General features: G+C 58.8%; 1 protein-coding gene across 2 annotated transcripts; it reads right to left on the reverse strand.

The window, feature by feature from the left end:
• Positions 1 to 1,694: 1,694 nt before the first annotated feature.
• LDB1 (LIM domain binding 1) lies at positions 1,695 to 27,564 on the reverse strand. 2 transcript variants are annotated; one of them, XM_033066641.2, is made up of 11 exons: positions 27,332 to 27,564; positions 7,838 to 7,940; positions 7,199 to 7,243; positions 6,900 to 6,975; positions 6,566 to 6,668; positions 6,187 to 6,359; positions 5,822 to 5,944; positions 5,565 to 5,648; positions 5,163 to 5,286; positions 4,591 to 4,733; positions 1,695 to 4,233 (listed from the first exon to the last, which is right to left on the reverse strand). In XM_033066641.2, the coding sequence occupies exons 1-11, from the start codon at positions 27,354 to 27,356 to the stop codon at positions 4,003 to 4,005; spliced, it is 1,230 nt and encodes a 409-aa protein (XP_032922532.1). In that variant the 5' UTR covers positions 27,357 to 27,564; the 3' UTR covers positions 1,695 to 4,002. The 2 variants fall into 2 exon arrangements, with proteins under 2 accessions (XP_032922532.1, XP_032922531.1); XM_033066640.2 differs by having other exon boundaries at positions 4,585 to 4,733.
• Positions 27,565 to 27,995: the final 431 nt, after the last annotated feature.

The following is a 27,995-nucleotide window of genomic DNA, read 5'->3' on the forward strand; positions in this document are numbered from 1 at the left end:
CACTCCTCCGCCACCCTGGGGCAACCCTGCTCCTGGCCCCAGCCCACCTTGATATGCTGCATCTCCCCCAGAGACCCCGGCCCCTGCCCTGTCCCGCCTGCCGCCCGCACGCCCTTTGCCTGGGGATGGTCCCTCCTTGTCTAAGCGAACCAGCACTCACCCCAAACTGCCAGAGCCACTGCTGGTCCCTCCACCAGCCCGCCCTACCATAGCACCCTTGCCGAGAGCCCACCCCGCTGCCCACCTTGCCCCTTATGCCAGCCCTCAGCTGTGCCCTGCACCCCGCCCCTGCTCCTGCCCCACAGCAGCTGGAGCCCCCAGCATGGTCCTTGGCCCCTGCCCTGTGTCCCTGAATGGGACACCACGGGCTTTAGGACAGGGACCAGCAGGGACTCTGGGTGAGCTGTACCTGAATGACTTTTGCACGGTGGGCTTCCTGGCCCCTCCTGCACTCACAGCTTGTTTATCACCATCTCCCAGTTACTGCTTAACTTTCCTTGGCAAGCAGGCAACACTGCACTCCGTAACCTTAGGTGAAGGTGGCACAGGGAGGAGGGCAGCCCTGCTTCAGGTTTTTTTCCTAGTCTGGCCCATGCTGGGCGCCAGAGTGCCATGTGGAACCCTCTGGCACAGAACTGGCACAGAACTGGCACTGGGGCAGAGTAGCAGAGGACAGAGATTCATCCCAAAAAAAAAAAAAGGAGGGGGGAAAAAAAAGAACAACTAGTGAGTTTCTCACAGCACTAGAGCTGATGCGGGGAAGGAGGTTTGGGGGCTTCACAGGTACCCTTGGGCTTTCCAGGTCAGACCTCAACCCCCAGTGTTGCCTTGGGGCCCTCCAGCAGCTCTCGGGCACATGTGCAGGATGCAACCAGGGATATGCAGGATCCGTTACCGATCAGGATCTGCTCCTGCATGGCATCGCTCCCTTCCAACCCAGGGCATCCCATTGAGCCTGCCAGAGTTCAGGGCATGTCAGGAGCAAGGGGATTGATGCCTCAGCTGTGAGTGCCACACCATGGGCTCACTGGGGCCACCCTGCCCTCACCTGCCCAGCCATGAGCTCCTGCAGCCCCTCTGACCTGAGCCCTGTCAGGGGAAGGATAGCCTGGTGACATCCCTCACTGCAGATGTCAATCTAAACCCTGCCCCTACTCTGAAGACACTCTGAAGCCCCTGCCCTCACCCTCTGTTGCATCAGCCCTGTTTTACAAGCATGGTTTCCCCCACACCCCTAATAGTGCTGACACAGGGCACCCCAGCTTTAGGAATGAGATTGGCATAGTCCCCATGGAGGCTGGCCCTCTATTGGGCCCCTGTCTGTCCTTTGTTCCCCCCCAGGACACCTCCATGCTGCTCAGCTGCCGCTGCCCTGTTCCCACGGCTCCCCACGGAACATGCCCATCACCCTGGTGTCTGGGCAGGCCTTGAGCTGCTTGTTTGCTCTGGTCATCTCCCAGCAACCCTGTACCTACCTTACTCTCGCTGGGGTTTCTGCTTTCCATGGCATGGCAGGGAGCCAGCTGTGGCCTGCCTGGTTACCAGCAGGCAGAGGCAGGCCAGCCTCATCCAGAGAGCACAGTGAGCCCTGTGCCCACACCCCCTGCTAGGGCACCAGGGACATCAGGGGACTCCCTCTACCTTGCCTGCATCAGCCTGGTCGCATGCTCAGGTATCTAAGTGATCAGGACAGCTTCAAACCGAAAAGTCATTTTATTGGTACCATACATGACTCATAAATGGCACAAACTATGGAAGGGAGGAAAGAAGGGGGGAAAAAAAAAAAAAAAAAGAAACAAGGCGGCATTACAGTGTGCCCATGGCAGTGAGGGCTCTGCACCCTCCACAGCAGCCGTGTGGCATGGCGTGGAGAATCGTACCTTAACTGTGACGCAGAGCCCCTCTCCCTGCCACACCAGGCTCCCACCCTGGGATCCCACCCCCACCTGCAAAGGGACTGTGGGGACCCCTGTGCCTGGGGGTCTGAAGGGCCAAGCCCTCCACCTCCAGTCTGCCCATGGAGGGGCCCAGGAGCCAACACAGGTGTCTCTCCAGGGATCTTCAGCTTGAGATCAGACCAGGGCTCACTCAAGGCTCTCTCTGCCCAACCACAGGGACAGCAGAAGGAGAGGACACATAGGATATTCCCCACTCCATCTCAGCAACCTCCTGCAGACTCACCCACGAGTGGGCAAGGCATGGGGTGCTAGTAGCACCCCTGCAGCAGCTGGAGCCCCCGGGCACACACAGGCCCTCAGTGACACCTGCCAGCCCCCAGTCCCATGGGGCAGTGGGACACGGACTGTGGGATCCCCGGCAGGGAACTGGGGGGTGTCTGACAGAGAGAATGGAGTGCACCCCTCACTCCCCCAAATTTCAGGGCTGCTCCGCCTGCCCCAGGCTCCCTTATGCACGCAGACAGACACACAAACCTCTCGCACACACACTCTTACACACTTACACCCCACTAGGGCAGTCCCCCCCACAGCAGCACTTGCTGCAACCCCACCACGGGGCATGCCAGGAGGTTCCCATGGGCATCCCAGACTCCCATCTTCCCCCAAAACCCCACTCCAAGGCTGCTGGGGTGAACTGGTTAGGCAGCACAAACACCCTCCCCTGGCAACTCCCATCTTCTCCTTGGAAAAAGCCTTGGAAGGGTTAACTTTTTTTCTCTTTTTTTTTTTTTTAAACCAAAAAAAACCCCCAAAAATTATTATTTTTCTCATCGTTTCCCCTAACATCAATGGAGGCACCTGCTCTAGTGATAACACATTGAAAGAACAGTATCGTACACACTGTCTACAGCGCGGAAATGTACAAGCACGAGGTACACGAACCCGAGGGGCGGAGCGGGGACAACAGCACACAAGATTTACATTGAGAAGGAAGGCGGGGGGCTGGCACCCCCCCGGCCTCTGGAGGGATTAGAAAGGAAGTCTGCAAAGTCTCTCCTTGGTTTGAAGCTCTCCGAACTGGATATAAAACGAGACTTCCAAGAGAAGAAGCCTGTACAAAAGTCAGGACAGGATGAAAGGGCTCAGGACAGGAGGGGGAATGGGCAAGGGGGCTGAGGGGGTATTTTCCCATTTTTTTTCTTTCTTTTTTTTAAACTTACAATTTAATAATATTATTTTTTTTTCTTAAAAAAAGACAAAAGTAGGAGGTACCAGGAGCCAGGGGTTGCAAAGGGGCCCCAGGCAGACTCACGCAGGGTGGAGGGAAACACAGAGGCAGCAGGCAGGGAACAAGGGCACCGGCTGCTCCGGCAGAGCCGCGGGTCCTCCGTGCCCCCCAGCCCCCCACCACGCACTTCTATATACAAGAGTCCCCCCATGGCTGTGCTGCGCTCTCGCTCTGGGGAGCGAGGGGAAGGGGAAGGTGCAGGAGAGTGGGAAAATGCGACGGGGCCCTGTCTTCAACACCATCCCAGCACTGCAGGATCTGACCCTGGCCAGAGGAAGCTTCGTGGCACAGCCTGAGGCACAGGGAAGGCTTTCCATCACTGCTGCTCCCAACTAGCCTAGTTGGACTAGGGATGTGCAACCCCACTGCAAGTGGCTGCTCAGCAAACACCAGCCACAGGGCCCAGGGAAGAGGAGAGTCTCTGTGCTGTGCCAGACCCCAACACATGGCATCTGGTAACGCCAACTGCTGCCAACACCTCCCCACTAATTCCCCCTCACTCGGCAGGGAGGGGTTGGGCATGTTGGGACAGGGACGAGAAGCTCTCTGGGCAAGAAGCAGAAAAGAAGAGCGAAGGGGGAATAATGAAGCTACGGCCCCAGAAACCCACCCCTGCCCTGGGGTCCGTCAGGGAGGCAGGCGTGGGGTGCGGGGAGGTGGCGGGGGTGACGGCTGGGGGTGCACCCCAGGCCGTGCACCCCATCATCCACGTGGCGCTGATCCGCCCCCGGTACCTCGCCGCTTCCTAGTCACTCTCCATTGCAAATGTACAGGTAGATTGGTTGGGACTGAGTCCACGGGGCGGCGGGGGGGCCGTTACTGTGACGCCTGCGACGTGGGGTTCTCTGACTTGCTCTCCTGGCTGGAGGGTGGTTTGCTGTTCCAGGGGCTGTTGGCCCCCAGCGCCGGCGAGTTGTTGAAGCTGTCCTCGTCGTCGATGCCGTTGGCGGCGTCAAACTGTGTGTTCTCCAGCCGGGTGATGAGCCGCTCGTCCTCGTCCCCAAACTCCCCCCCCATCAGCGTGGGCTCGCCTACCACCATCACATCCTGAAAGGGGAGACGGTCCCGAAACATAATCGAGGTGGGGGGAGCCTGGGCCGCTAGACCCCCATCTCATCAGTGCAGCCCCCTTCCCCAGCTGTAGGGCCACTTCCTCATCTCCACTGCAGAACCCAAGCTTGGACACCGAGCTGGGCAAACACATCCTCACTCCCTTACAGGAGAGCAAAAGGACTCAGGGAAGGCAGCTGGGACACCCCCTCCTTCTTTTCCCCATCACATAGCAAGAACTGGGCTCAGATAGGCAGTCCCTGGGGATCCCTCCTAGCAGCTCCCAGGGGCAGAGAACCCTCCCCTCCACCCCAGAGGAGGAAGAGAGAATGGAAACGGGATGCTTACAGGTACCTGACTGGACAGGGCAAAGGTGCTGGCTGGGCTCTTCTTCTTGCTGTTGCTGTTGTTGGTGTTTCCGCCACCAGAGCTCATGGTGCTGCCCCCTGACATCTTCCTTTTCCGGCGCTTGCTGGGCTGCTGCCGTGCAGGCTCGGCTGGTGGAGGATGGAGACATACACGGTCACTCCCAACAAGACTAAGTTGGTGCCCCCCAGGCCCTTTTATGCAAACTCTGCTTCTTCAAGGACCACATTCCCCCTCCAGGCTCTATCACCACTGTTCACAGCTCTGTTGTCCTGACCAGAGGACAGGTGAGGGAGAAGGAACATTTCCATCCCTACTTTGCTTTCCACAAACAGCTGGCACCCCCCAGGCAGGGAGCGCTGGCTGCTTGCAGCCCTGCTCAGCCCCACTGAGAAGGCAGACCAGCACAGGAAGAAGCCAAATGCCTGGTTCACCACCCCCAGCCTCATGAAACAGGGCCAAGAACAGTTCTGGGGCTGGGAGAAGCCTGAGCGAGGGCAGGGCCTGAGCAGACAGTCCCAGAGACCCCCAGGCAGCACAACCAGCAGTGTGAGACTCACCGGGCGGAGCGACCATCCGCTGCCACTTCTGGAAGAGGCAAGTCTTGAGGCAGTCCCGGGGACTGAGGCTGTAGGTCTTGTGCCGTGACATGAGCTCCTGCATTGGTTCTAGGATTACACAGAGCTGCAGAGAGCAGACAGACTCTGAATTAGATTGCAATGTTCTGAGCCCCAGCAAAATGAAGATCCCATAACCCTAACTCCTCTACAGGCAGGCGTCTGTGCTGCAATGATGTGAGCCATGCTGTGAGCTTGTGGGATTTGGCAGACCCACTGCCCCACAGCTCTCCCTTTTGCAAAGCTGGCCTTGCAGCCTACCCACACCCCAGGGCAGCCAGGCATCGTTCAGCTGAGAGCACAAGACATGGCAGAGCTGCAACACCCTTCTTCTTGCACACTTACTCGGAGGTAGTTGAGTGTGGAGTTTGAGAGCCCACAGCGTGTGATGTTCTTGGATAACTGGTCCAGCATCTGGGGATCCTGTGCCTAGGAGTAAGAGGGACAGAAGGCTCAGCTGCATCCAGACTAGGAACAGCCCTCTTGTGCCTCAGCCTGTGATGCGGGACTGGGTTGAGTCCCCCCAGCCTGCACAGCAGCCTGAGGAGCACTGCAGCCCTGTGTCATTCATGCCCCAGGGGAGCTCCTGGAGCTGTACTCACATGCATGGCAAGGATGCTGCGAGGAATAAGTTCTCGATGCTGGCGGATGCTGAAATGCCATGTCTTTATCCTCATCATGTCATCAAACATGAACTCCAGGTAGAGCCGGCCCTCCACACACACCTGGGCAGGCAGGGCACAGGGTCAGGAACAGACTGCCCCAGCTTCCCCCAGCCCAGATCCCTTAGGAACCCACTGCTGCACACAGGAACACTCTCACAGTGGTTTGCCTCTGCCTCTTGGTAGTCTCAGCAGAAGCCACACCCATGACCCCGAAATGCACAGCCCTGCAGGACTGTAGCCACCAAGAGCGCACAAAAAACCAAGACAGGAGGGGCAGCAGAAGTTGCAGGCACAGGCAGTACCTGGGTGAACATGGGCTTGCCGTGCTGGGTGACCATGGTGCACTGGTCACAGTCCAGCGAGACGAAGTTGTTGTGGAAGGACTCCTTGGGGTGCTTGAGCACATAGTAGAGCTCTGTGGCTCCCCCTTCAAAGATGCTGCGGAAGTAACGGGGAATCAGAGTCCGGCCAATCGCTGCAGCAGGAAAAGGAGAAAAATAAGATCAGTAAATCTGGCTCATCCAGATGTTCCTCAGAATGCACATGAAGAGGGTCTCCCGCATCTTCTGGCTGGAAATATAGCTGAGCTCAGACACCCTACCCACATCCCCTTGAGCACACAACTGTCTCCTGCTGAAGGGCAATGCATTTAGGAAGGAGGGCTCAAGCCCTCATACTCACTGTATCTCTTTGGTCCATCCTCCAAGCAGAAAGTGATTGTTAACATGGCATCATCCTCAAAGAACTCTGTGGTGAAGGCATCCCACCACAAATTGTCACATTCCTGGGGATGGTAGAGAGATGCTAGGTTATGGAGAGGAGAGACAGACAGACAGACAGACACTAGCTGCCAGGCACAGCAGCCATGTGCTCAACCCATGGAGGACGGCACTCCCAGCTGAAAGCTCAGAGATGGGGGTGATAAGCCCTGTCCCACAGCCATGGGAGAAGGTGGTGGGGGCCCTCATTGCTGAAATACTGCCCTGGCCAGTATTTCACTCTCCCAGCTGCCTACCTCTGTCCAGTTCTGCAGCCGCTTGTTGAGCTCAAATATCCTGTAGTCAGTCTGGTTCCCGTACGGCGTGTGCCTCCTGTCCAGAGAGCACAGCAAGCCATCAGAGAGAGAGACAGCAACAGGGTGTGGAGGGGTCCTGAACCCACAAGGGGGAACACATACAGCCCCTCCAGGGCTGGCAGAATCTGAGCAATCCTCCCACAAGCCCCAGCCAGCCAGCATGCTGGCCCTGCTGAGGCACTCCCACCACAGGCACGAGTTCCCCCCAAGCAGGGTCCACACCAGCCCCCCATGCTTACCCAATTCCGGGCTCCAGGTATGTCGGTGGGTACATAGGAGTAGGTCTAGCAGTGGAAAGAGATGCAGGCATGTCAGTGCTAGCAGGGATCTCCCTGCTCATCACAGCTCCTCCCTCCCTGGCTACAGCAGGCAGTCAGGCTCACTGGAGGTGAGACCCTCCCCACAGTGCAAACTGTACTCTGGCTGCCAATATCTGACAGCCCCATGGGGCGACCTATAGCACAAAACTGGGCTCTGATCTCACATCACTGGCTGCTCCACCCCTAGGACCTAGCCAACTGCTCCTTGGGGACATACCCAGCTCCTCTGCAGCAGTGACTAGTGCCAGGTAGGACAGACATTGAAGAAGGGGCTGTTTTGGCAGGGGATGGGAGGGCTGTCTGCTGTCCCAGGGGCTTGGCGAGGCAAAGGGCTTGGCCTGACGGAGCTCAGGACTTGGAGGCTTCCTTCATTCTGAGTATCACTAGTTATTAACCCACTATCACCTGTGCCTGCTCCAATTCCCTCTTTGCTCTTGTGCTAACTGAATTCCATGCACTGCAGTCTGTTTGCTGCCAGGAAGCATAACACAGAGACCCTGGGGTGCAAACTGCAGAGTGTTCTCAACATTGCAGATCCCTCCCTGGGCCCCAGCTCACCCCACATCTCGATCCAGCATGGTGCCTGGGTGGAAGGGGGGGAAGGCGTTGCCGTTCGGGGGCTCCTTTGGCGAGTACAGCTTGAATGACTTAGAGGAACAGCCTGGAGAGAGAGAGAGAGAGAGAGGACACAGGTCAGTTAGGGGCACCCTGCAAGGAGAGACACACTGCAAGGAGGAGGAGGAGGAAGAGGAGGAGGGAGGATGCAAGACCAGTTAAGCCTTCATCAGCACAGCCCCATCCCTCCTCTGCTTCCTCCCTGATGGCAGCCTACTCCCTTCATCTCACACACAGCTCCAGGCCTCCCCTGTGCAGGATGGAACTCACAGGGTCAAGGCCGAGCTCTCAGGACCAGCAGCCAGAGGGCCCCAACCCATCCCAGGGGTTTCACACTGGGACCCAAAGTTTGTTAGTTCTCAGCTGGCTGGGCTCTGGGGCCAGAGGGGGACAGCCCGAGGGGGACAGTCCAGCTGGCGAGCCTGAAGAGGGGCTGGCTGGGCCCTAGCCCTCCCTCCTGCACTGCTCCTAATCCCACTGACCGACCCGGGAATCACACAGGATCTTTTCGCTGACCTTTCTATCGTCATGGTGACGGGTGAATAATCGCCCGGAGGGATGGACGGTGGGTCCCCAGGCAGCCACCATCTGCCGCTCAGGCAGGCCAGTGGCCACCCAGATCCAGGCAGACAGAGATCCCACATGCCAGCTCCCAGCTGTGATCAAACCACCTCAAAGCCTCACTGCCCGCAACAGCACCAGGGCAAAGGACAAGGAGCTCATAGAGCGGTATTGGGTGTGATGGGGTCTGACGAAGCACACGATGTGTGAAACCAGCACACATCCTGAAAGCAACTTGGGGGCCCCCAGTCCTGCCAAGAGAAGACATGAGGCATGCCGGGCAGAGCCAGCCCCATGTAGGCTCCTTAGGGGCAGCCAGCGGCTCCTGCACTCACCAGCCCGCTCCCAGCACAGGGGCAGGTTCCCGGGAGCGGTGGCTGCCGGCAGCACTCCCGAGCCCCGCGGGAGCCCCGGCCCTTCCCGCGGCTGGCAGGACCCGGCACGCTGCGCCAGGATGCTGCTGAGGCACGCGGCTCCCTCCCTGCCGGCAGACGGGCTGACCTGGATGGGGCGCAGCAGCGGGCGAGCTGCCAGGCAGCTCCGGCTCCACCGGCTCAGCCGGCCCTGCCGCGCACAGACACGTCCGTCCCCGTCCTGCCGCAGGCGGGGCCCCGAGCCGGCCGTGCCGGGCTACCAGTGCACCGCGGCCAAGGCGGGATCCCCATCGGCTGCCCGCCCGCACACTGCCCTGGGACGGGCACTTCCCAACGCCCACGAACTGCCAGGATTGCCACCCGGTACTGCAGAAAGCAAAGCCAGTGGCGGAGAGAAGCGTCCCAGAGGCGCCAGACACACCATGGCCCCTCTGGGCTCCGCTCCATGGCCAGGCTGTGCAGAAGGGTGCAGGAACAGGATCGGAGCAGCAGCTCGACCATGACGGATACAGGAGGAGAGCAAAAAGCACCAGAGTCAAGGAAAGCAGTGCCACCAGCACAGGGACCCAAGATGTCCAGCTTGCTGCAACAAAGAGCTCATTAGCTAACAGAGGTGAATAACCAAGACATCACCTTCACCCCTGCCGAGCCATCTGGGACCCCAAGTCAGCAGTCACAGGGATTGCACAAACAGCTGAGCAAGGGCTGGTCAAAAATAGACAGGGCCACCTCCTGAGCATTAAATCCAACTTTCAACAGGGGAAATATCTTTTACTTCTTTAGTTTTGTGGGGCGTTTTCCTCACATTTTCCCACAGCAGCTGAACTCAGCCACTCTCCAGCACCCACCAGGATCTACCAGTCCTGTGGGGCTGGAGCCAGCCCAGCCACTCAGCCGTGGCTCACTGTTCCCACTCCTGCCCGCCTGCAGTGAGGATAAGTGGGACATGGCACAATTTCTCATATGGCTGCTAACAATGTCTGTCCCTTGCTCTTACTGAATGTTTTCATAGCTAAAACAATTTTTAATAGGGAGGTTCAGTGCTGGTCAGCTGCTGCTGCAGAGGAGTTTTTGTTTTCTGCTTTATCCACATTAACTTGTACCTAACAGACACAATAAATCGGCCCAAACTGTACTAGAAACACAGCATTTCTATTTCCTCCATTCCGTTGTTAGACAACATGATACTGAAGTATGTTCAATGCATAGGAAACTTCCCAAAACTCCCAAACTTCTCAAACTTCTGATGAAAACAAACCGATTCATTAGGCAGAGACAGCAGTGGCTGGAGCACTGCTTGTTTCTGGTCATCATGTCCTGAGGGGCAGAAAAAAAAATCAGACCCAGGAGGTCTCATCCTTCAATTCTTTGTTTTTATTTCACTGATGAGACATGGAAATTGCCAAGGCTTCTTGCTGTCCTCAGTCCCCATTTTGTTTCTCAGGGTGCAGGAAGGTCTCCTGGGGTGGTGAGATCAGAGAGACACATCGGTCTCCATCCATTGTGCTTCTCACGCTCTTCCCTAGCTCCCTGCTGCTGGAGGTGGGACAGTAGATAAGCCAGGCCATCACTTCTACCCAAGCCTCCATCTCCATCCTGGGCCTTTCCCAGCAGGTTAAAATAGACACACCCTGCTTTTGGAACTCTACTGAGTGACCTACATGAGGATCTAGAGGAGTGGAGAGGAGCCTGTTATGTGACCTCAGCAAAACTGGCACCCTGACCAAGTATTATTTTTAATGCAGGGTAAAATATGTCACTGGATTCAGTGGTTTGAAATAACAATAACAACATCCTTAGAATTTGATACAAGCTGTCCAAATTCTGCATTCACTGTAGACACTCTACACACATTACATGAAGTAACACAACTACTTTACAGCAGGAGGAACACCAACTTTTACTCACACATAGGTCACACTGCCTGGTCTGGGACATCCCTCCATCACCACCTCTTTTCCTCACACTGCCTGCAAGCCCTGTCCAGCCAGGTGCAGTGACACAGACTTGCAGGATGTGGCCCTTCCCAAGCCAAGCCCAGTGCTTGGCCCTAGCTGGTGTTTCTGCATGTCCTTGTTCTGTCACCTGCTTTGAGCACAGAATCTGGGCAGGCTTGGTGATCTAGGCAGGGTTGGTGCAGATAGGGTTGCTGCTTGATGGCTGAGCATGCAATGCCCCTCTGGAACATGAGGCAACAGGAGATGCTTCCTGTGGTTGCTCACAGGTGCTGGCCCAGCGACACAAAAACATTCAGCAAGGGAAAAAATGAGGCTGACACTGCAGCTGGTGAGCTACCAGCCCAGGCAGGTTCTGGGTAAACAGCACAGTGCTCGTGGCCAGGTGGAGTTGGCTCCATGGCTCCTCCTCAGCGTGGAGGCAGAGGAGAAGGGAACCCTGTGAAGCGATCTCATAGCTCAGCATCCTTGGCCCAGGTCAAGTCCACAGACCTGCCACAAAAGCATGGGCAAGTAAACAGCTCCAGGTGGGCGGCCACCCAGGAAACAGAAGGCAGGTGCTCTGCCCAGACTCATGTACAGCCCAGCATGGCCCAACCCTCCACACACCTTCTCCTCTGCTGTCCCTGCTTGTGAACTATCAGCCCTATGGGGAAAGCTCTTCTGTTGCACTGTCCAGTGGGTTTGCTGGAGCAGGAATGATTCATATTCCAGCCAAGCTCAGAACTGGGGAACATCAGATTTCCCAAGGCACCAAAAGCACAGTGGAGCCTCACACAGTCAACATAGCCAGGAGATAGCAAGGTACTGTGAGCTGAGACCAGCACTGTGGAGCTGCCTCCCTGGGCAGGGGACATGGAAAGCAGGGAAAAAAACCCTGCCTGAACTCCCATAACTTCAGTTCACCATCAAAGAGCAAAGAACTGATGAGGACAAAGGCAAAGCAGCATCAACATCTTGTTCTTCCTCTGTTTATGGCCACTGTCCAGAATCGGTGCCCCCCTGCCAGAGACAGGAGCCATCCCTGTCTGGGCAGCCTGTGCAAGCAGCAAAGCTCACCAATAAGGCAGAGGCTAAAACCATAAATGATGAAAAAAAAAAAAGAAGAACAGGGGCTTGAAAGGGGCCGCAGGGTTACAGCTCAGCCGGGGAGTGTCCTGCTCCTCCCAGCAGACCGGGAAGAAGAGAGGCCAGCCCTAGCTAAAGGCAGCCGGTGCTTCCCGGCATGCTCCGTGCCTGCTTCCTGGCTGCCTAACGAGGCTTTAAAGTGTAAATAGCGGCATTGTTTCGCAGGGCTGCCTCCGTGGGGTGTGGGAGCCCTGATAGCGGGAAGAAATAACATCTTCCCAGGCCAGTCCCGCCGGCCTGAGGGTGCGTGCAGGGCAGCGTCTCAAACAATTCACGTGGTTTTGCCCAGTGATAGTGCCTGCTGTCCAGGAAGTTGGCAGGGCTGGGAGGCAAACACGAAGTACTCAGAGTGACTGGGACAGGCAGAGGCACATGGAGCAGTCCATGGTCTGCCCCCACAAGCCTGCCTGTACCTCTTTCTCCTTTTCTTTGGAATAGAGGGGATGAGAGAGGCCAGTTGCAAACTCCGATGCTGTTGTTAAGCCCACAGGAACCCAGGCGGAACCCACCAGACACAGCCTGAGACATTATCAGTGACAGTATCAACTTGCTTTAAAAATGCAGAACTGATGAAGCTGAAAGCTCCCACAGGGCTAGGCTCACCAGAGAAGAGACACCACTTTCAGAGGAGACCACGTGCCATGAGCTCAGCAGGATCCAGAGGCTGACCCCAGCCAGGACACTGCCAGGCCCGACCCGTCCAAAGGCAAAACCTGCATAGCCGCCTGCCCGTCTGCATGCAGGGATTACTTTCTTATTTCTCCCAAGCTGCACATCCAAGCTGTCCACAGAGCTTATCTGGACCACAGGCTGCCTGCCTCCCTACCCACACCACACCATGTGGCTGTGCATGGTGTCCCAGCCCCAGGTCACATCCTGCAGTATCAGTGCACAAGTCCCCCACAGCAGCACACAAAGCATCTGAACCCAAGGGTGCTCTTCTCTGCAGATCAGGTCACAAATTTAGGGGGACAGCCAGAGAAGGTATTATTACCTGTAATTACTACAAAGTGACAATCCTGATGTAGGCTGTAAAGCAGTGCTATCTGAAAGCACCAGATGAGGAGAACCTGGCCAGGATGCGATTTGCAGGTCAGGGCTCAGCATAGTCCAACAGCCCCAGCTCTGCCAGCACCCAGGGTCTCCCAAGAAGAGAGCATCCTCTGGAGCTGGGCATTTGGCTGGGGCCCCAGGGAACAGCACTGCCCTGCAGTACCTAGGGACAGCAGGAGTCCCTCTCCCATTTTGTTCCTCAGATGATCCAGACATGTAGATGGGGAATTCTCCAAGAGGGAAAAAGGGAGAAAAGCACACCCTGCCAATTGCAAAACAGCCAGAAAATTGAATCACGTCCAAGGCTGCAAGCCCCAGATGCAATCCCACAGATAACCCAGTTTCAGCTCCACTACTATCAACTTACCATGAGGCAGTCATTTCCTGCAACTCTCAGGGAAATATCCCACTGTCCCTAATTACTCCTTTCAGTTCACTGTCTCAAAGATGATCCATAATCAAACACTGTCGGTTTCCGCCTCAGGAACGCACCTTTCACATTTTCAGACACTTTCCCTCTCTCCCAGACCCCTTCTCCCTGGGGCCCCGCCACCCTGCAGCGACCAGGCTCACATCCTTCCTGCAGCACACAACAGTGCAGCACTGGCAAATAAATTAACAATGTGGTGTGGGGACCGTGGGTCTTGAAAAAAAACCCTGTCAGCATACCTAGAATAAAAGCCTCCTGACAAACCAGAATTTTCATCATCAAAGGTTTTCTAGGCTCTGCGGCAACACAGAAAAATTGTTATATTTAACCATGCCAATGGCCGTGCAGAACACGAAGCCAACATCCCTGCTCACGGCTGCTTGCCTGCCATGCACACGGTGGAGCAAAACTACACAGCTCTGCATGGTATTACGGGGTTGTTGCTCAGGGCAGCCCTTCACAGAGACAAGATCTGCCCAGGAGAGCCACAGTGCAGGCAAGTGGCAGCAAGAGGCTAGGGTCTGTCCTTACACGGAGCGAGGGGGATGCACAGCGATGCTCCAGGCCGGCAGGAGCCCATGCCGCTGCCTCGGAGCGCAGCAGGCTGTCAGCCCCCACGTGGCGCATGGAGGTTTGCGATCCCGGGATGCACCGCTCCCCTGCTCCCTGCCGCTGCCAGAGCTGCACGCTGGGACCCGTAGTCTCCGGAGACGGCGGCCCCGCCGCCGCCGGCCGCCTTGCTCCATGTTGCCTCCTAGGTGGAGCCCCGCAGCCCTGGCAGCCGGCCAGACGCCCGCTCCAGAGGGGGGAAACAAGCTGAATAACTCCCGCCGCGAGGATCCAGCTGGCCTCGCTGGGGCAGCGTGTGCCCGGGGGCAAACCGTGACATGATGCTGGCCACAAGGTCCGGACCGCTCACAGATGCCCATGGAGAGGAGGGACACTTGCGAGCATGGCGGGAACGAACTCAGTGCAGCTTACAAAGCACCTCCATTGCTTCTTCGAGCTGCCAGGGCAAGCCTCTGCCTTCCTGCTCAGGCAGAACTTCTCTCTTCTCAGTACTTGGTTAAGATGCAACATGGGAGCAGCTAAATGAGGAACAGGCAAGCTGCCGGCAGCACTGGAGACAGAGCAAATGCACTGGTTGCTGGACTCACACCTCTGCAACTGGCAGCACATGCTGCCAGTGGTGTCAGGCCTTTGGACAAGCAGTGCGGTAAAAGGACAGGGTATGTATGGTCAAGCACACCTGCCTGGTGCTCCTGAAGGCACGAGGAACCCAGCCCCAGGGAAACCCTCTTACCCTAGCATCCCTGGTTACAACTGCACCCTAAACAACAGCAACCCACGGGGCAGCAAGCATCACAACCCACAAACACACACACAGAGCAAACAACAGCAGGAGCTGCCCCCCAAATCACTTAGAGGATGGGAGGTTTCCAAGGGAGAGGGCCAGGAGAAGCGCTATCCTGCTCTGCCTCCACACAGGACTTCAGGTTTGTATTGCTAACGCAGACGTCGAGCTCACAGCAGTGCAGAGCTGCAAGCACATGAAAGAGGGCATGCTGAGAGAGATCACTCTGGGCCAAGCACTGCTGCCACCCTGCCATGGAACAGGGAAGGAGTCCTGGGGCTGGACTGGTCTGTATCATCCTCTGCTCCCGCATCCTGAGTGGCTGGGCAAGCTCAGGGCTGCCAGCTATCATTGCTCTGAAAAGAAGCTGAAAGAGGCTCCAGGTCCCCAGCCTGGGGCAACTTTGCTTCGACTGAACTTCTGTGGCTTTTCACTGCCCTTTTCCTATTTTACATGGATTGTAATCTGCTTCTGGTGAAATGAGAAGTCACCTAACTGCAGCACCAGCCTTGTCCCCCTAGGTTCACAAGTTTTCCTCTTTGAAGCAACACAACTTATGTGTCATTCTGCTTAGCACTACTCAGTCTTTAAGGGGTGCTCAGATCACAAACCTGCGATTTCTACAGCATCAGGAATGGAAAGACCACATTCAGTTCTACTTCAGTGAAAACCATAATTCCCCCACAATGAGAACACTCCAAAACCTAATGTTTTAAAGGAACAATGACTCTGATATTTACCTGTACTTGCAACACAAGCAGTAAGAGCTGATACCTGACCAGCACTGGAGGTGTTGCTGCAAAACTGCTCAGACAAGGTGCTATTGAAAGCATATAGAGAACAACTCTGAAGACCCTGGGACTGTGGAGAACAACTAGGAAGACCCTGGGACATGGTGTTTGCTCTCACACCTGCCTGGCCCAGCCTCAAGCAGGCTCAGACCCTCCTGGTGAGAAGAAAGTAGGTGACTGCAGTGTGGGTAAGTGCACACTGTGTGCCCCCCAGAAGGTGACTCCCTGTTAGACCCCAGAGCCTTGAAACCCTTTGCTCACACCTCACCCTGAGAGTGGCTGACACCTCTGGTTTTGGCTCCTGCTGCGGAACAGGCTTTGGCTAGGGATGGCAGTTGCTCAGCAGGTTCCTGCCATGGTGCCTGGCTTCTGCCAGCTAAGGCTGCAGTGATGGGGGCTGCCCAAGCCAAGGGAGCCCCAGGAGTGCCTATCACCCATCCCAATTGGGCGGGCTGGTAGAGACTACTAAGCCTAGATCAGGGCAGCCTACCACAGCAGGCTCTGCCAAAGGGGCTCCAGGAAAACATCTGCCCACCTAAGACACCCTTCCATAGCTCTGGCACACATGCTAATGCCTAAACTGGAGCCATGAGTCTTCCCCACTCCCGAGGATGCTGCGCTCACCCTCAGCTTGGTCCCCACTTCTGGATGGCCCAGGTCAAACCAGTGCTTTGTCTGCCAGGGAGGATGAGTCCTCTGTGCCCCTGGCCCTGAGCCTGAACACCAGCAATGCAGCTTCTGAGAGATGGGTAGCCCTGATGTGTCTGCACCCCTTGGACCTTTTATTCCCTCTGAGGCACCCGTGGGAGGCTGGCGGGACCCTTTGAGCTGCAAGCAAGGATGAAGTTGCAGCAAGCAGTGAGGTGCGGTGGGTAAGCAGCCCCCAGAGCCGGACACTGGCCCCATAAACCCTGTGACAGCACACGCAGGGGGACCGGGAGGGCGTGGGGCAGCTGTCAAGGGGCTTCGGCAGGGGAAACAACCCGGAGAAGAACAAAGGGAGCTGCAGGCTGGGATGGAGCAGGGCACAGCAGGGCATGGGGGCTGCTGGCAGCACCCCACCAGGCTGGGGGGTGCCGCTCCAAAACCCAATATGTGCTGGAAAGAAAGGGGAGCCAGGGGAGAGGAGGAATACCACATGCAGGGAAGGGGAGGACAGACATGGGAGCTGGAGGGGAGGGAACGAGCTGAGGGGCCAAGGATGTACTGAGCAGCTGGGGAGGGATGAGGGACAGAACTGGGTAAGGATGGAGAGAGGAGCCGAGGAGGGAGAGGAGCTGGGGACACGGAGAGCCGGGCCGGGGGAGCAGAGGGCGGGCAGGGGGCTGCCGCGGGGACCCCGGGCCGTACGGGGGCCCGGTGGGGAGCGGCGGCGCGGTGCGGCCGCGCACAACTTCGCAGACGCGGGGGCGGCGCAGGCGGGACCCCGGCCCTCACCTCCGCCGCCCGAGCGGGGCCGCCACCGGGGTGGGGGGGACCGGGAAACTTCCGCGGGGGGGAAGGGGGGCGCGGGGGGGCGGGGTAACTCACGGCGCGGCGGCGGGCGGGGGTCCGGCGGCGGCGCGGCGGCGGCGGGCGGGCGGCGCGGGGCCGCCGCGGGGCGGGGCGGGCGGGGCGCGGGGCGGGGCGGGGGCGCTTCCTTTGTCTGCGCCGCGGCCGGGACCACAATGGCTGCGGCGGCAGCGGGGCCCGCTCCCCCCGCACCGGCTCCCCCGCCCCGCGCCGCCCGGGGGCCCACGGGCCAGGGGTGACGCCCGAAAGGGGGTCCCCGGAGAGCCGTGCCCCCCACCGCCCGGCGCCGGTACAGGCACTCCCCGGGATGGGGATGCGGGAGCCGCGTCCCGCTGAGGAGCTCGACACCAGCCGGGGCAAGGATTCTTTCCCCGCTGCGAAAGTTTGAATAAAAATAGACCTTTTCCCTAGCTTGGTTTAGGGGTATCTGAAGTTTTCTCAGGATTTTTTTTTTCTTTTTGAAACTTGTTTCCCTTTCCCCCAGTTTCGGACGAGAAAAGAAAAATACAACCGATTTGTTTGGGAGGGGGGATGAAAAATAAAATGTTCCAGATTGCGATTGCCATCATACCCCCAGGGTCTCCTTTCCTTGATAAAACTGCAACGTCTTCCAGTTTTGGAGATTTTACCAAAATTTCAATTATTAAAAAAAAAAAATCTCATTTTTTCCATTCCCCTTCTGCCCCTTGCAGCTTCTGCTCCTGCCCTGGCAAGTCAGACTGGCACAGACCTCTGCGGCCAGTCCAGCCGTCAAGCCCGTGGGCTCAGCACACACACACACACACACACAGACACACACACACGTGCTGGTACAGCTCACCCTACACACATGGGCTGGTGTTCACACCGATAGGCTGGCATGCACTTGCACGCTTTCCCAAACGCCTCCCGGCACAGCCCCGGCTGGGTGTGCACCCATGCCTGGGGCATGCACACCCTCCCACATCCCCCTGCTTGCAGGACCAGGCCCGTACTTCATCCCCTCCCCAAGCCTGGGGGTAATGCAGGCACAACCAGTTGGGTCCTGCCAAGCACACTTGCTTCCCCCCCCACGCCCAACAGAGCAGACATAGTGAGTGAAAAACCTCATCCATGAGGTTTTGTGGGTGTCCTCCCCTCTGTGCTTGTGCACCCCCAAAGCGTGAAGACTGGGGGCAGCCCCCTGCTCCCCAACCATGCTGCCGTCTGAACAGTGGGACCAGCACTGAAGAGGGACATCCCCTCACTCCTATCCCCCACACTCATCGGCTGAGTGAGGCTCCAGCCCTGTCCTGCTCCACATCGCACCATCATAATTTCCCCTTTCTCTTGCAGGCTGCCCTGCAGTATCATTTTCCACAGGTACATGGCTAAATAGATCAAAACTCTTTGCAAAGCCCAGATTTACAGAAAGAAAAACACACTGTAAACCTGAAAACCTCTGTGACACCCAGCTCTGTGAAAAGCACATGCAGCTGGAGGTACCCATGCTGTCAGTGCCTTGATAACTGGGCACAGGGAGTGCTCCAGCATGCTGCCTCCTCACTGCCTGTCCTCCTGTCAACCCAAATCTTGTGGCACTGGGTGAGATGGGGCTGCAACATGCTGACCCCCACCATCATTAGGCCAAAAAAAGTGCTGACTGCAATGCTGGTGACAGCTATGGGATGGCACAGTCCTCCTGGCCAAGAGGACCACTAAACACAGTCCATTTGCACCCCGTTCCCACTCAAAGGTACAAAGACAAACGAGGCACAACCACCACCAGCACTCAACACCAGTAAGCTACTGCAAAACAGTGAAAAAAGAGGCATTTTGTCCCCATGTTAGAGACTCCTGGCATCAGTGCTATGGCTAGGGGATCAGAGAGCAGCCCCCATTCATCCCCAGGCCCAGTCCAGTGCATCCACAGCAAACATGCCTGGAGCAATTTATCCCGGGGTTCAGCAGCCCTCCGGGACTGCTCACGTGTCCCTGCTCAGCTCTGACGCCAGCGCTGGACTGGTCCACGTGGCTGCAGCAGCCCCAGCTGTTTATGGTTATAGCCGAGTTAATAATTAAATAGATGCTGGATGGAGAGCAGAAGGGTCTGGGATGCAGCTGGGAAGCGTGTGTGGCAGCAACTGTGGGGGAGCCCCTTCCTCATGATGTGCTCACGCCCACACCGTGAGGGGAGCAGAGGGCTACCCAGTTTTTGTGGTAGGACACTGCATCACCCAGATTACAGCCTCCACTCTCCCCCTAGCAAGGGTCCCATGCCTGCCTGGTCTCCCCAAAGTCCAGCCCCGCTCCAACATCAGGTACAGGTCTCAGCTCAGGGCGCTGGCAGCAGCTCAGGAGCAGGAGTGAGCACAGGGATACATCCCAGGCAAATGGATGGGAAGAGCCGGTGGTGACCATGGTAGCCAGGGGATGCCCAGGTCTCTCTGATCTCTGTGGCCATGGCTTGGTGTGGCTGCAGAGTATGCATGAGGGATCCCAGGTGAGCAGGGCATGCTCGCACTGACACCTGGCCGGGCCCTGGCAAGCGCAGGCGTAAGCAGGGCCACAGACATGCGCTTACACAAAAAATAATAATAAAAATCTGCTAGCTCTGCAAACAGCACAGCCTGCACCGGGAGACCGATTGGCCTGGCACTTACAAACCTCATGGACTTGTCCAAATAGCAGCCAGACCTGGGCACCACTGCATGCACACAGATGCAGCCTGCAGCAGTGCAGTACAGCATGCATCCTGGAGCCCCCCCATTTCCAGAACACAAGAGCCAATCCCTCAAATCCTATCATCATCCTATCATCCTTCAAACAGAAATATGCTGTGCTTCCCTGTTTCTCAAGGAGGGGCTTCTCTCCCCACCAAAGCTATGCATGGCCAGATAAAAAGGGAGTTCTGGGGCAGGAGAGGCCCCCATTTTCGGCTGGAGAAGCCATGGCTCCATCTCTCCAGAGGAGGTTTGGGGGAGGCTGGAAACTACATGGTGAGTCATACCAGGCAGGCAGCAGATCCTGGGGGCTCCTGGGATTAACCCTTCAAAACCAGAACCACTTCCAGACACCCAGAGGCAGAATAAAGCCAAGAGGCTGGGGAAAAGCTGCCAGGGCAGGATGGGAAGTTACAGGGCCACATCTTAAGCATCCTGCACGGGACAGAGAAATCAATCTGAGTACGAGCAGTGGACAAGCAGCAACCAAGTGCATGCATTGGTGCCCAACCCCTCCAACACAAGAGGATGTGGAGAAATGTTACAGTGGGGTACAAAACTCCAGAGTGATTAAGGTTCATACAGGGTGTCCACCCTCACGTCACACCTTACTCTGGGTGTGGTGGGTCAGCCTCATCACCACTGGGCTGCTCACCTTCCAAGGGGAAGGTGCAGTCCACAAGCAAGCTTCGGCACCTTCTGTTAGAAGGGGGTTTCCCCATGACACCAGCACCAAACACCCCACAGTGTTCCTTGTGCTGTCTCTGAGACGTTGCAATGCACGTCATGCAAGAGCTCAGCCCCAGCGTGGCCACCCACAGCAGTGAGCCTCAGTTCCTCTGCAGAAGCCCGGGGCCAGCCTGCCAGAGCTGCAGGGTTTTAAGGCTCCTCAAGAGCCTCCAGGTGGATTCTCTCATGTTACAAGAATGATTCGTTTTACAGCCCCTTTCCTGGTCTGGGAACCCACAGCAGGGAGGGGGTGACATGCAGCATGGCTGCACAGTCCCAGCATGCTGTGCCTGCTCTCTGTTCCCCAAGAAGACCATCTACCCCTCCAAGGGACAGGCGCTGCTGCTTCAAAGAGAAGCCAAAGCAGAATCGTCAACAACACCCAGCCCTGCAACTCCAGGAACTTCACTCTCGTGGGAGACCACCCTGGTCCCTGGCCCACTGCTGCCCCTCCATTCCCTCCACTCATCTCCCAAGCCACAGAGTATGGCATCCGTAAGAGATTTACACAGCCAGAAGCTGCCACTCAGCAAACCCCCACCCAAGAAGGCTGTCATCCCTCCTGGCACCCACATGCCACCGTACCCTCCTATGCTGGAAGCTCTCCTGGGAGAAGGAAAGGAACATCTTACAGGGCCATTACTGTACATGGTTGACTTGAAGCAGGTAACTCTCCACCAGCTGAGCCCACCCCCTGCCACCCCCCCACACGGTGCTGCCGAACGCTCCAGAGCAGCTCTCCGAATATAGCAGCATCAAATAGCTCCATCAATAATGCATTGCTTCTGCTTCCTCTCACTGCCGTGTTTTCGTTGCTAACATGCGTGTCCTTCCTGTTAGCGGCTGCCTCCTCCCCACCAGCTAGGCCAAGCAGGGACACAGCCACGGTGGGATGGTGACAGCAGCTCCCACAGCTCCAGGTCCAATTCCTGTAGGCATTGACATAGAGCCCCATCTACACCACTCGTGGGCAGCTTGGGGTTCTGGGGGGAACCCTGCCACCATCCAAGCCTCCTGCTGCGCACGCGCTGGCAGCAGGCAGGACGACTCGGCATGCCGTGGCTGCCCAAAGGATTTGGCAGGGGCACCAAGCTGGGAGGAGCATAACGACATCTCCCCAGCCTCAGCAGGGAAATGCCCCTCCACATGGACTTTTGGCAGCCTGGCACTCCCCATACCAAGTGGCACCCCCATTCCCGACTCCAGGCAATGCCGCACCACATCAGGCTCCTCCAACAGCTCTGCGTTGCCATTCCCGGCAGGGAGAGAGCTCCCACTGCCGTGCTCCTGCCTGCCCCTGCCCGCAGCTGCCCCGGGCTCACCCCGGGCCAGCTGGAGCAGGCAGGTTGGGGTGCCTGGACCTGCCCCATGCCCAGCAGAGTTGCGTGCCTGCAATGCCACAAGCTGCGATGGCTCCCAGTGGGGAGGCAGGAGCTGGTGTGGGGCAAAAGCTGGCATCCACCGTTCCTGCAGCTATTCACAACAGGCAGCAGCCTGCTTTCCCTGAAAGGGAAACCCCCAGGCTGCACAAGACCCTGGCTGAAAGGGAATTCACATAGCAGAGCAGAGGTTGGTGCAACCGGCTGCTGCAGAATGGGTCAGAATCCCAACACCACCAATATCCCAGGCTGGCTTGGGCTGCAAGCACTATGTCCAGCCACCTGGGCTGTACTACAGAAACCTAGCTGCATACACAACACCTGTGCCTTGGTGGGTAGTAGAGGGCCTGAGGCTGCTGCGCCTGCAGAAAGCAGGGGCCCTCCCACCCCCTGCCTGCCACCCTCTCACCACGGGGCCATCTTAGGACACAAGCACCTTGATGCAGGGTAACCTCTGCTACCTGACTATGCGTTCTACAAAACAGGGCAGAGAGAGACCCTGCAAAAAGGGGGGCAGGAGCTACATCCCACAGGGCCCCCCAAAGGAAGTGGCAGCACAGAGGTGCAGGCAGAGTGTTATCAGTCACCCTGTGGGCAGGGCGGGTCAGGGCTGGACAGGGGCCAGTGCCTGCCACAGCGGAGATTACGCCTCGGGTTTAACGTTCATCCCAATCCACGACCTGCCGGGAGAGAAGGAAGTGAGCTGCTCTGGGAGGCTGGTCTGACAGCTTTGGGGACTCCTGAGTCCCACCAGTACTCCTACTCAAAAGGGACATCCAACACTGGCGCACTGCCCACTCTCCCACACCCCCATGAGCACGCAGCAGCGAACCTCCCAAGAACCTGCCAGCATCACCCACCCCTCCTGCAGCCACCCCAACCCTGCCCAGCAGAGATCTGGGAGAGGGGCAGACTGCTGCCACTATCCCTGACCCAGGTGGGGCCCAGCAGCCCCCTGGCAGCCCTGCCTGCTCCCCAGCACCCTCCCCCCGGCAGCGGCAGGAAACCACAGCTGCAGCCTGCGGGCAGCTGATAACGGTCACCCAGCCCCATCCTGCCTGCACCCCACCAGCCAGGGAGCTGTCCCCACACCCACTGCTCCCCAGGCCCAGGGGTGCACCCACACCGTGCACAACGGCAGCCCCAGGACCCAGCATCACCCTGCTCAGAGCTGCGGGCTCTCACAGAGTGCAGCTGGTGCACCAGGACACACGGACAGTCGTGCATGGGTACCATGATCCCAAGTGTGCCAGCATGCTCCTGGCACACCACACAGACCCATGCCTCGCGTGTTCTAGCAACATGGACATGGTGGGAGAATCCCAGAGCAGAGTGGGGGAGGAGAGGGCGGCATGAAATCGAGTGATCTCAAACGAAAGGGATGGGCAGGGGACACTTGAGCTGCTTTGGCTCCTGCCCTGCCTGGGGGCACACAGCCACCTGGCCAGTGCATTCCTGGCCACAAGCCTCCCGGATCACAAGGGTACCTCCCTGCCACAAAGGTTCTATCCCCCAGGGGCACCCCCACTCCCCATAGAGCAGCTTTCACAGCAGTTTGTGTGGAGCAGGTAACAACATTCCCGGAATAAACTTGGGACCCAGTGCAAATACACAGTGCTGAACCCACTAGTACTGATGTGGCACTAACCCATCCAGTATTCTCCTGGCAAATCCTGGGTGAGCTCGCACTGGCCCCAAGGAGCGCTGTGATGGTGCCTCACACCAACAACAGGACCCCTGAGGAATCCCCTCGCTGAGCACCAGACAGCCACAAACCCATGCTGACTTTGCCACAGCATGCCAGAAATGGGCAGGCAATGCAGAGCACTTGGTATCTAGCCTCAGGCACTGCGCCTCTGAAGGGGACAGGGCAAGTAACATGTTTCATCCAAACATCACCGCTAACATGAAGAAAGCCTGGACTAGAGCACACCTATAGGCACAATGAGGCCTGGGAACCCCTACTGCTCCCCTCCTCCCCAAGAGGCCCGGGGCACCCCAAGGTGCCAGGCACCCCCGGGGGTCTTAGGGAGCCAGGGCCCACACAGGTCAGGGCTGCCTGCCCCCCCGCCGCGGCACTCAGCCCGCTCGCTGCCATCCCTTTCCCAGCGCATCTGTCACAGAAGGCATGTGGCACAGCTCGGCCTCGTGACGGTGGGGGATGCACGGCGCCAGCTCGGCAGAAGGGAGGGATAAGGCAATGGGCTGTGCCCTGGCTGGACATGTCCATCCCGGGACCTGAAGCGTGTAGCTTGGGAAGCTTTCCCTCCTGCCAGAGGAGTGCACAGGCTGGCTCTCGGCAAGGTGTCCCAGGGAAGGTGCTGACCTTGGGAAAGTTGCTTCCCTGCCATGAAGCTGGAGCCAGCCCTGCAGGGAGGGAGAACAGCTCCACTCTGCTTTGCTCCCCTCCTCCCCCTCTGCACTGACAACCATCACTACAGGGGCAAAAACAATGATAATAAAAAAAATAATTAAGAAGGAAAGTGCAGAGCATGCTGGGAGAGTGAGAGGTGCCCCCAGGGGTCAGGGCCCCGCTGGGGTCTGGATGCCAAGACCTGTCTGCCGGCCCTGCTCCAAGCAGCCCTGGGCACAGCACCACCGGCACCAGCACCAGACAGCAGCTGCTCCAGCCTCTCCCACCTCTACTCTGAGCCCTTGCTGCCCACCTCTCCATATCCGAGGTGGGGGGGCAAAGCCCCCCTCAGGTCTCCACTGGCCCCAGCAGCTCCCCACCATCCCCGGGCACAAGAGTGCATCAGGTTCCCAGATGAGCAGCCTCCCTGCTCCAAAGCTCTTGCAGAAGGGAAGTAAGGAGCAAGGAAACATCTCTGGGGGTGTGAGAGGAGCTGCAGTGGGGCATGATGCACCCCCAGGGACGGCAAGGAGTACATCATCCCTCTGGGAGGGCACAACTTGGAAGGGGGGCAGCCAAACCCCCCCCCGGCAGCAGCTCCCAAGCAGGAAACTCCTCCAAGTTAATGCAGCCCTGAAGAGCAGCCTGGGCAGAGCGGCTCATTAAATGTTTCTGGCTGGCGGGAGGCCAGCGGCAGAGCTTGTTTTTTCTATATTCCGATAAACAGTCCGGGGAGGGGAAGGGGGAGGGGGGCGCAGGCTCTGGATGTGCCACCCAGCCCCGGCGGGGGAGCGGGGGAAGAGGTGGGGGGCACGAACATTGCACGGCAGCCTCGTGTCCTCCCTGCCCTGGGGCAGCGGCCAGGCGTGGCCTGGAGGGTGGGGGGAACACAAAACATGAAGCCATGCACAGGGACGCTCCTAGGTGAGGGGTGACCCCACGGCTCCCCATCACCGCACCGAGGGAGGACACCCCTCTTTGCGCCCACCAACATGCCGATGACATTCCCGGTGGCGTGGGGCCAGCTCCTGGGGAATACGACGGGGCCCCACCGTCGGTCGTCACACGGCCTTGGCCCCGGCGGGGCGGGACCCCCGCCAAGGCCGGGGGTGTCGGGAGGGGAGCCGTGCCCCCGGTGCGGGGTGCCTGCGGGGCGGGTGCTGTGGTTGCTCGGCCTGGCTCGCAGGGAGGTTCACGTGACTTTCTGCTTGAGGAAGCAGCGCTCTGGCAGCTTCCAGTGGGAGATGGAGGAGGAGGATGGGGGAAGGGGCCGCCTGCCTTCATAGAAACACGGCGGCGAGGCGCAGGCAGCGCAGGGGCGGGGGGCCGCCGCGCAGGGGCACCCCTTCCCCACCCCGTTATCGAGCTGCAAACCCCTCGGCAGAGGCGGCTCCGGGGGAGGCACGGGGACCATGTGCTGTCACAGCGCCCCACTGCCTCCAGCAGCCCCCCAGCATGGGATTCTGGCCTGGCAAGAGGCTCTCTCGGGACTACGGCGATGCTGCCACGGGAGCTGGGCTGAGGAGCATCCCTGCCGTCCCCCCACAGGGACTCCATGTGCCAGATGCCCAGGGAAATGGCAGAACCTCCTCCCCAGGGCCCCCAAACTTGGCGACCTGGTGCTGGACAAGGTTCCAGCAGCCCTCTGAGACCCCTGCCCTGCCTTGTTCCTGGCACAGCACTGTTCTGCACGTAGCAGCAGGCAATGCAGCCAGGCCAGCCGCCCCAAACCTGCCCCCAAGCCCAGGTGCGCAGATGAGTGTCCCTGCGGCAGCACCCTCCCAGGTGCTGAGATCTCACCAACTCATCACACCTCCTATGTAGTCCTGCAGCCTTGCTAGCCTGCAGGCTCCAGAATTAGAAACAAGTTCTCCAGCAGACACCCCACAATGGCCATAGTGGGGGGCCATACAGCATCCCTGTCTATCAGACATGCCCATGTCCATCATGTCCAAGCCTCTGCAGGGACAACGTGCCTCACACCCACACGGGGAGCTGTGGCACCCCACAGACCTATTGCCCTGGCCACAGGGGTACTTAGGGGTCACTCTTCACAGTGCCACCTGCATGCCTGCCCAATGTCCCCGCAGCACTCTGCCTGTGGGGTTCCAGTTCCAAGCTGGTATCACCAGCCATGTGCTCTTGGGTCCCAGATCTCTTAGTCCAACAGATCTCAGCATCCAGCATCCATGCTATAGGAACCCCAGCACCCACGCCAGGGAGTCCTAGCCTCACAACCACATCCCAGCACCCATGCCACAGGGTCCCAGCCTCACAGCCAGACCCCAGCACCCATGCAATGGGGTTCCAATCCCACAGTCAGACCTAAGCGTCCATACTCTAGGGACTCCAGCTCTTCAGCTGGATTCTAACAGCCCAAAACATGGGGATCCCATCCCCATGGCTGGACCTGATAGCCACACCATAGTGACTAGGACTCCAGCTCCCACACCTTGCTGACACCCACAGCTTATCCACAGCACCAGCACCATGGCCAAACCTCAGCACTTAAACTGAAAAGTCCCCTGTGTTGGAGTCAGCTCCCAGCAGCCATGCCCCCGGAACGCAGCAAACCCCAGCACCAATTCCACGCGGACTCCAGCACCAATGCCAGATGCCAGCACAATGCCATGGAGATCCCAGCACCAACACTGTGAAGATCTCAGCCCCAAAGCCAGATCCCAGCATCAATGCCATGCAATCCCAAGAACCAATACCATGGAGAACCCATCCCCATAGCTGGACTCCAGCACCAATGCTTTAGAGACCCCAGCATTAATGCCACAGAGATACCAAGCACCAATGCCACGGAGACCCCAGCACCAATGCCATGGAGACACCAAGCAACAATGCCACAGAGACCCCTGGAGATCCCAGCCCCAAAGCACAACAGCAACATCAATGCAGTGGGAACCTAGCCCCACAGCCGGACCCCAGCGCCCATTCTTAGGGGACCCAGCCCCACAGCCGGACCCCAACACCAACACCATGGAACCCCAACCCCACAGCCAGACCCCGACACCACTTGGGGTCCCCACTCCGTAAGTGGCCCCCAGCTCCCCACCCAGCCCCGATGCCACGGGGACCCCAGCCCCAGAGGCAGCCCCCGCCCCGCGCCCCGCCGCCGCGCCACTCACCAGGGCATGCACAGCCCACTGACATCTTCACATGCCTGGCCCGGCCGGGGGTCGCTGCGCGCTGCCCGGGCCGCGGGGGTCTCGCATGGGCGGCGCGCCGCGGGCTCCGGCGCGGCGAGCGGCGGGTAGCGCCGCGGCCAGAGGCGGGCGGGCGGGCGCGCCGCGAACCGGCGGAGCAGCGGCAGCAGGAGCAGCGGCGGCGGCGGCGGGGGCGGTCGGGGCGGGGGCCGCGGCGGTGGAGCGGGAGCGGGGGCGGGGGCGGCTGCGCCGGCGGCGGGCGGGTGGGGGCGCCTCTGCGCGTGCGCGGGGCGTCCCGTTTCCCCCCCGCCGCGAGCGCGTGCGTGTTGCGTGCGTGCGCGCCCCCCCCCCCCCCCCGCTTGTCACTGCCGCCACTGCCGCGCGCGCACGCACGCGCCCCCCCCCCGGCCCCCCCGTCCCCTCCAGTCTCCGTGAGGGGCGGGGGGATCCCGGTGTGCGAGGGGGGATCCGCGAGGGAGGACGCGGGGCGAAGGACGAGGGGTCCTCCCTCCGCTCCGAGGGGGCTCTCGGCGCTGCCCCCTGGGGTTTGCAGCCGTCGGAGCAGGGGTAGCGCTTTCCCCAGACCCCCGTGGGTGGGTGAGGGTTGTCAGGGCGGCGGGGGCTGCCGAGTACAGCGCAGGGTTGA

Source organism: Catharus ustulatus, chromosome 8 (genome assembly GCF_009819885.2).
Source record: "Catharus ustulatus isolate bCatUst1 chromosome 8, bCatUst1.pri.v2, whole genome shotgun sequence".
Classification (NCBI taxonomy): domain Eukaryota; kingdom Metazoa; phylum Chordata; class Aves; order Passeriformes; family Turdidae; genus Catharus; species Catharus ustulatus.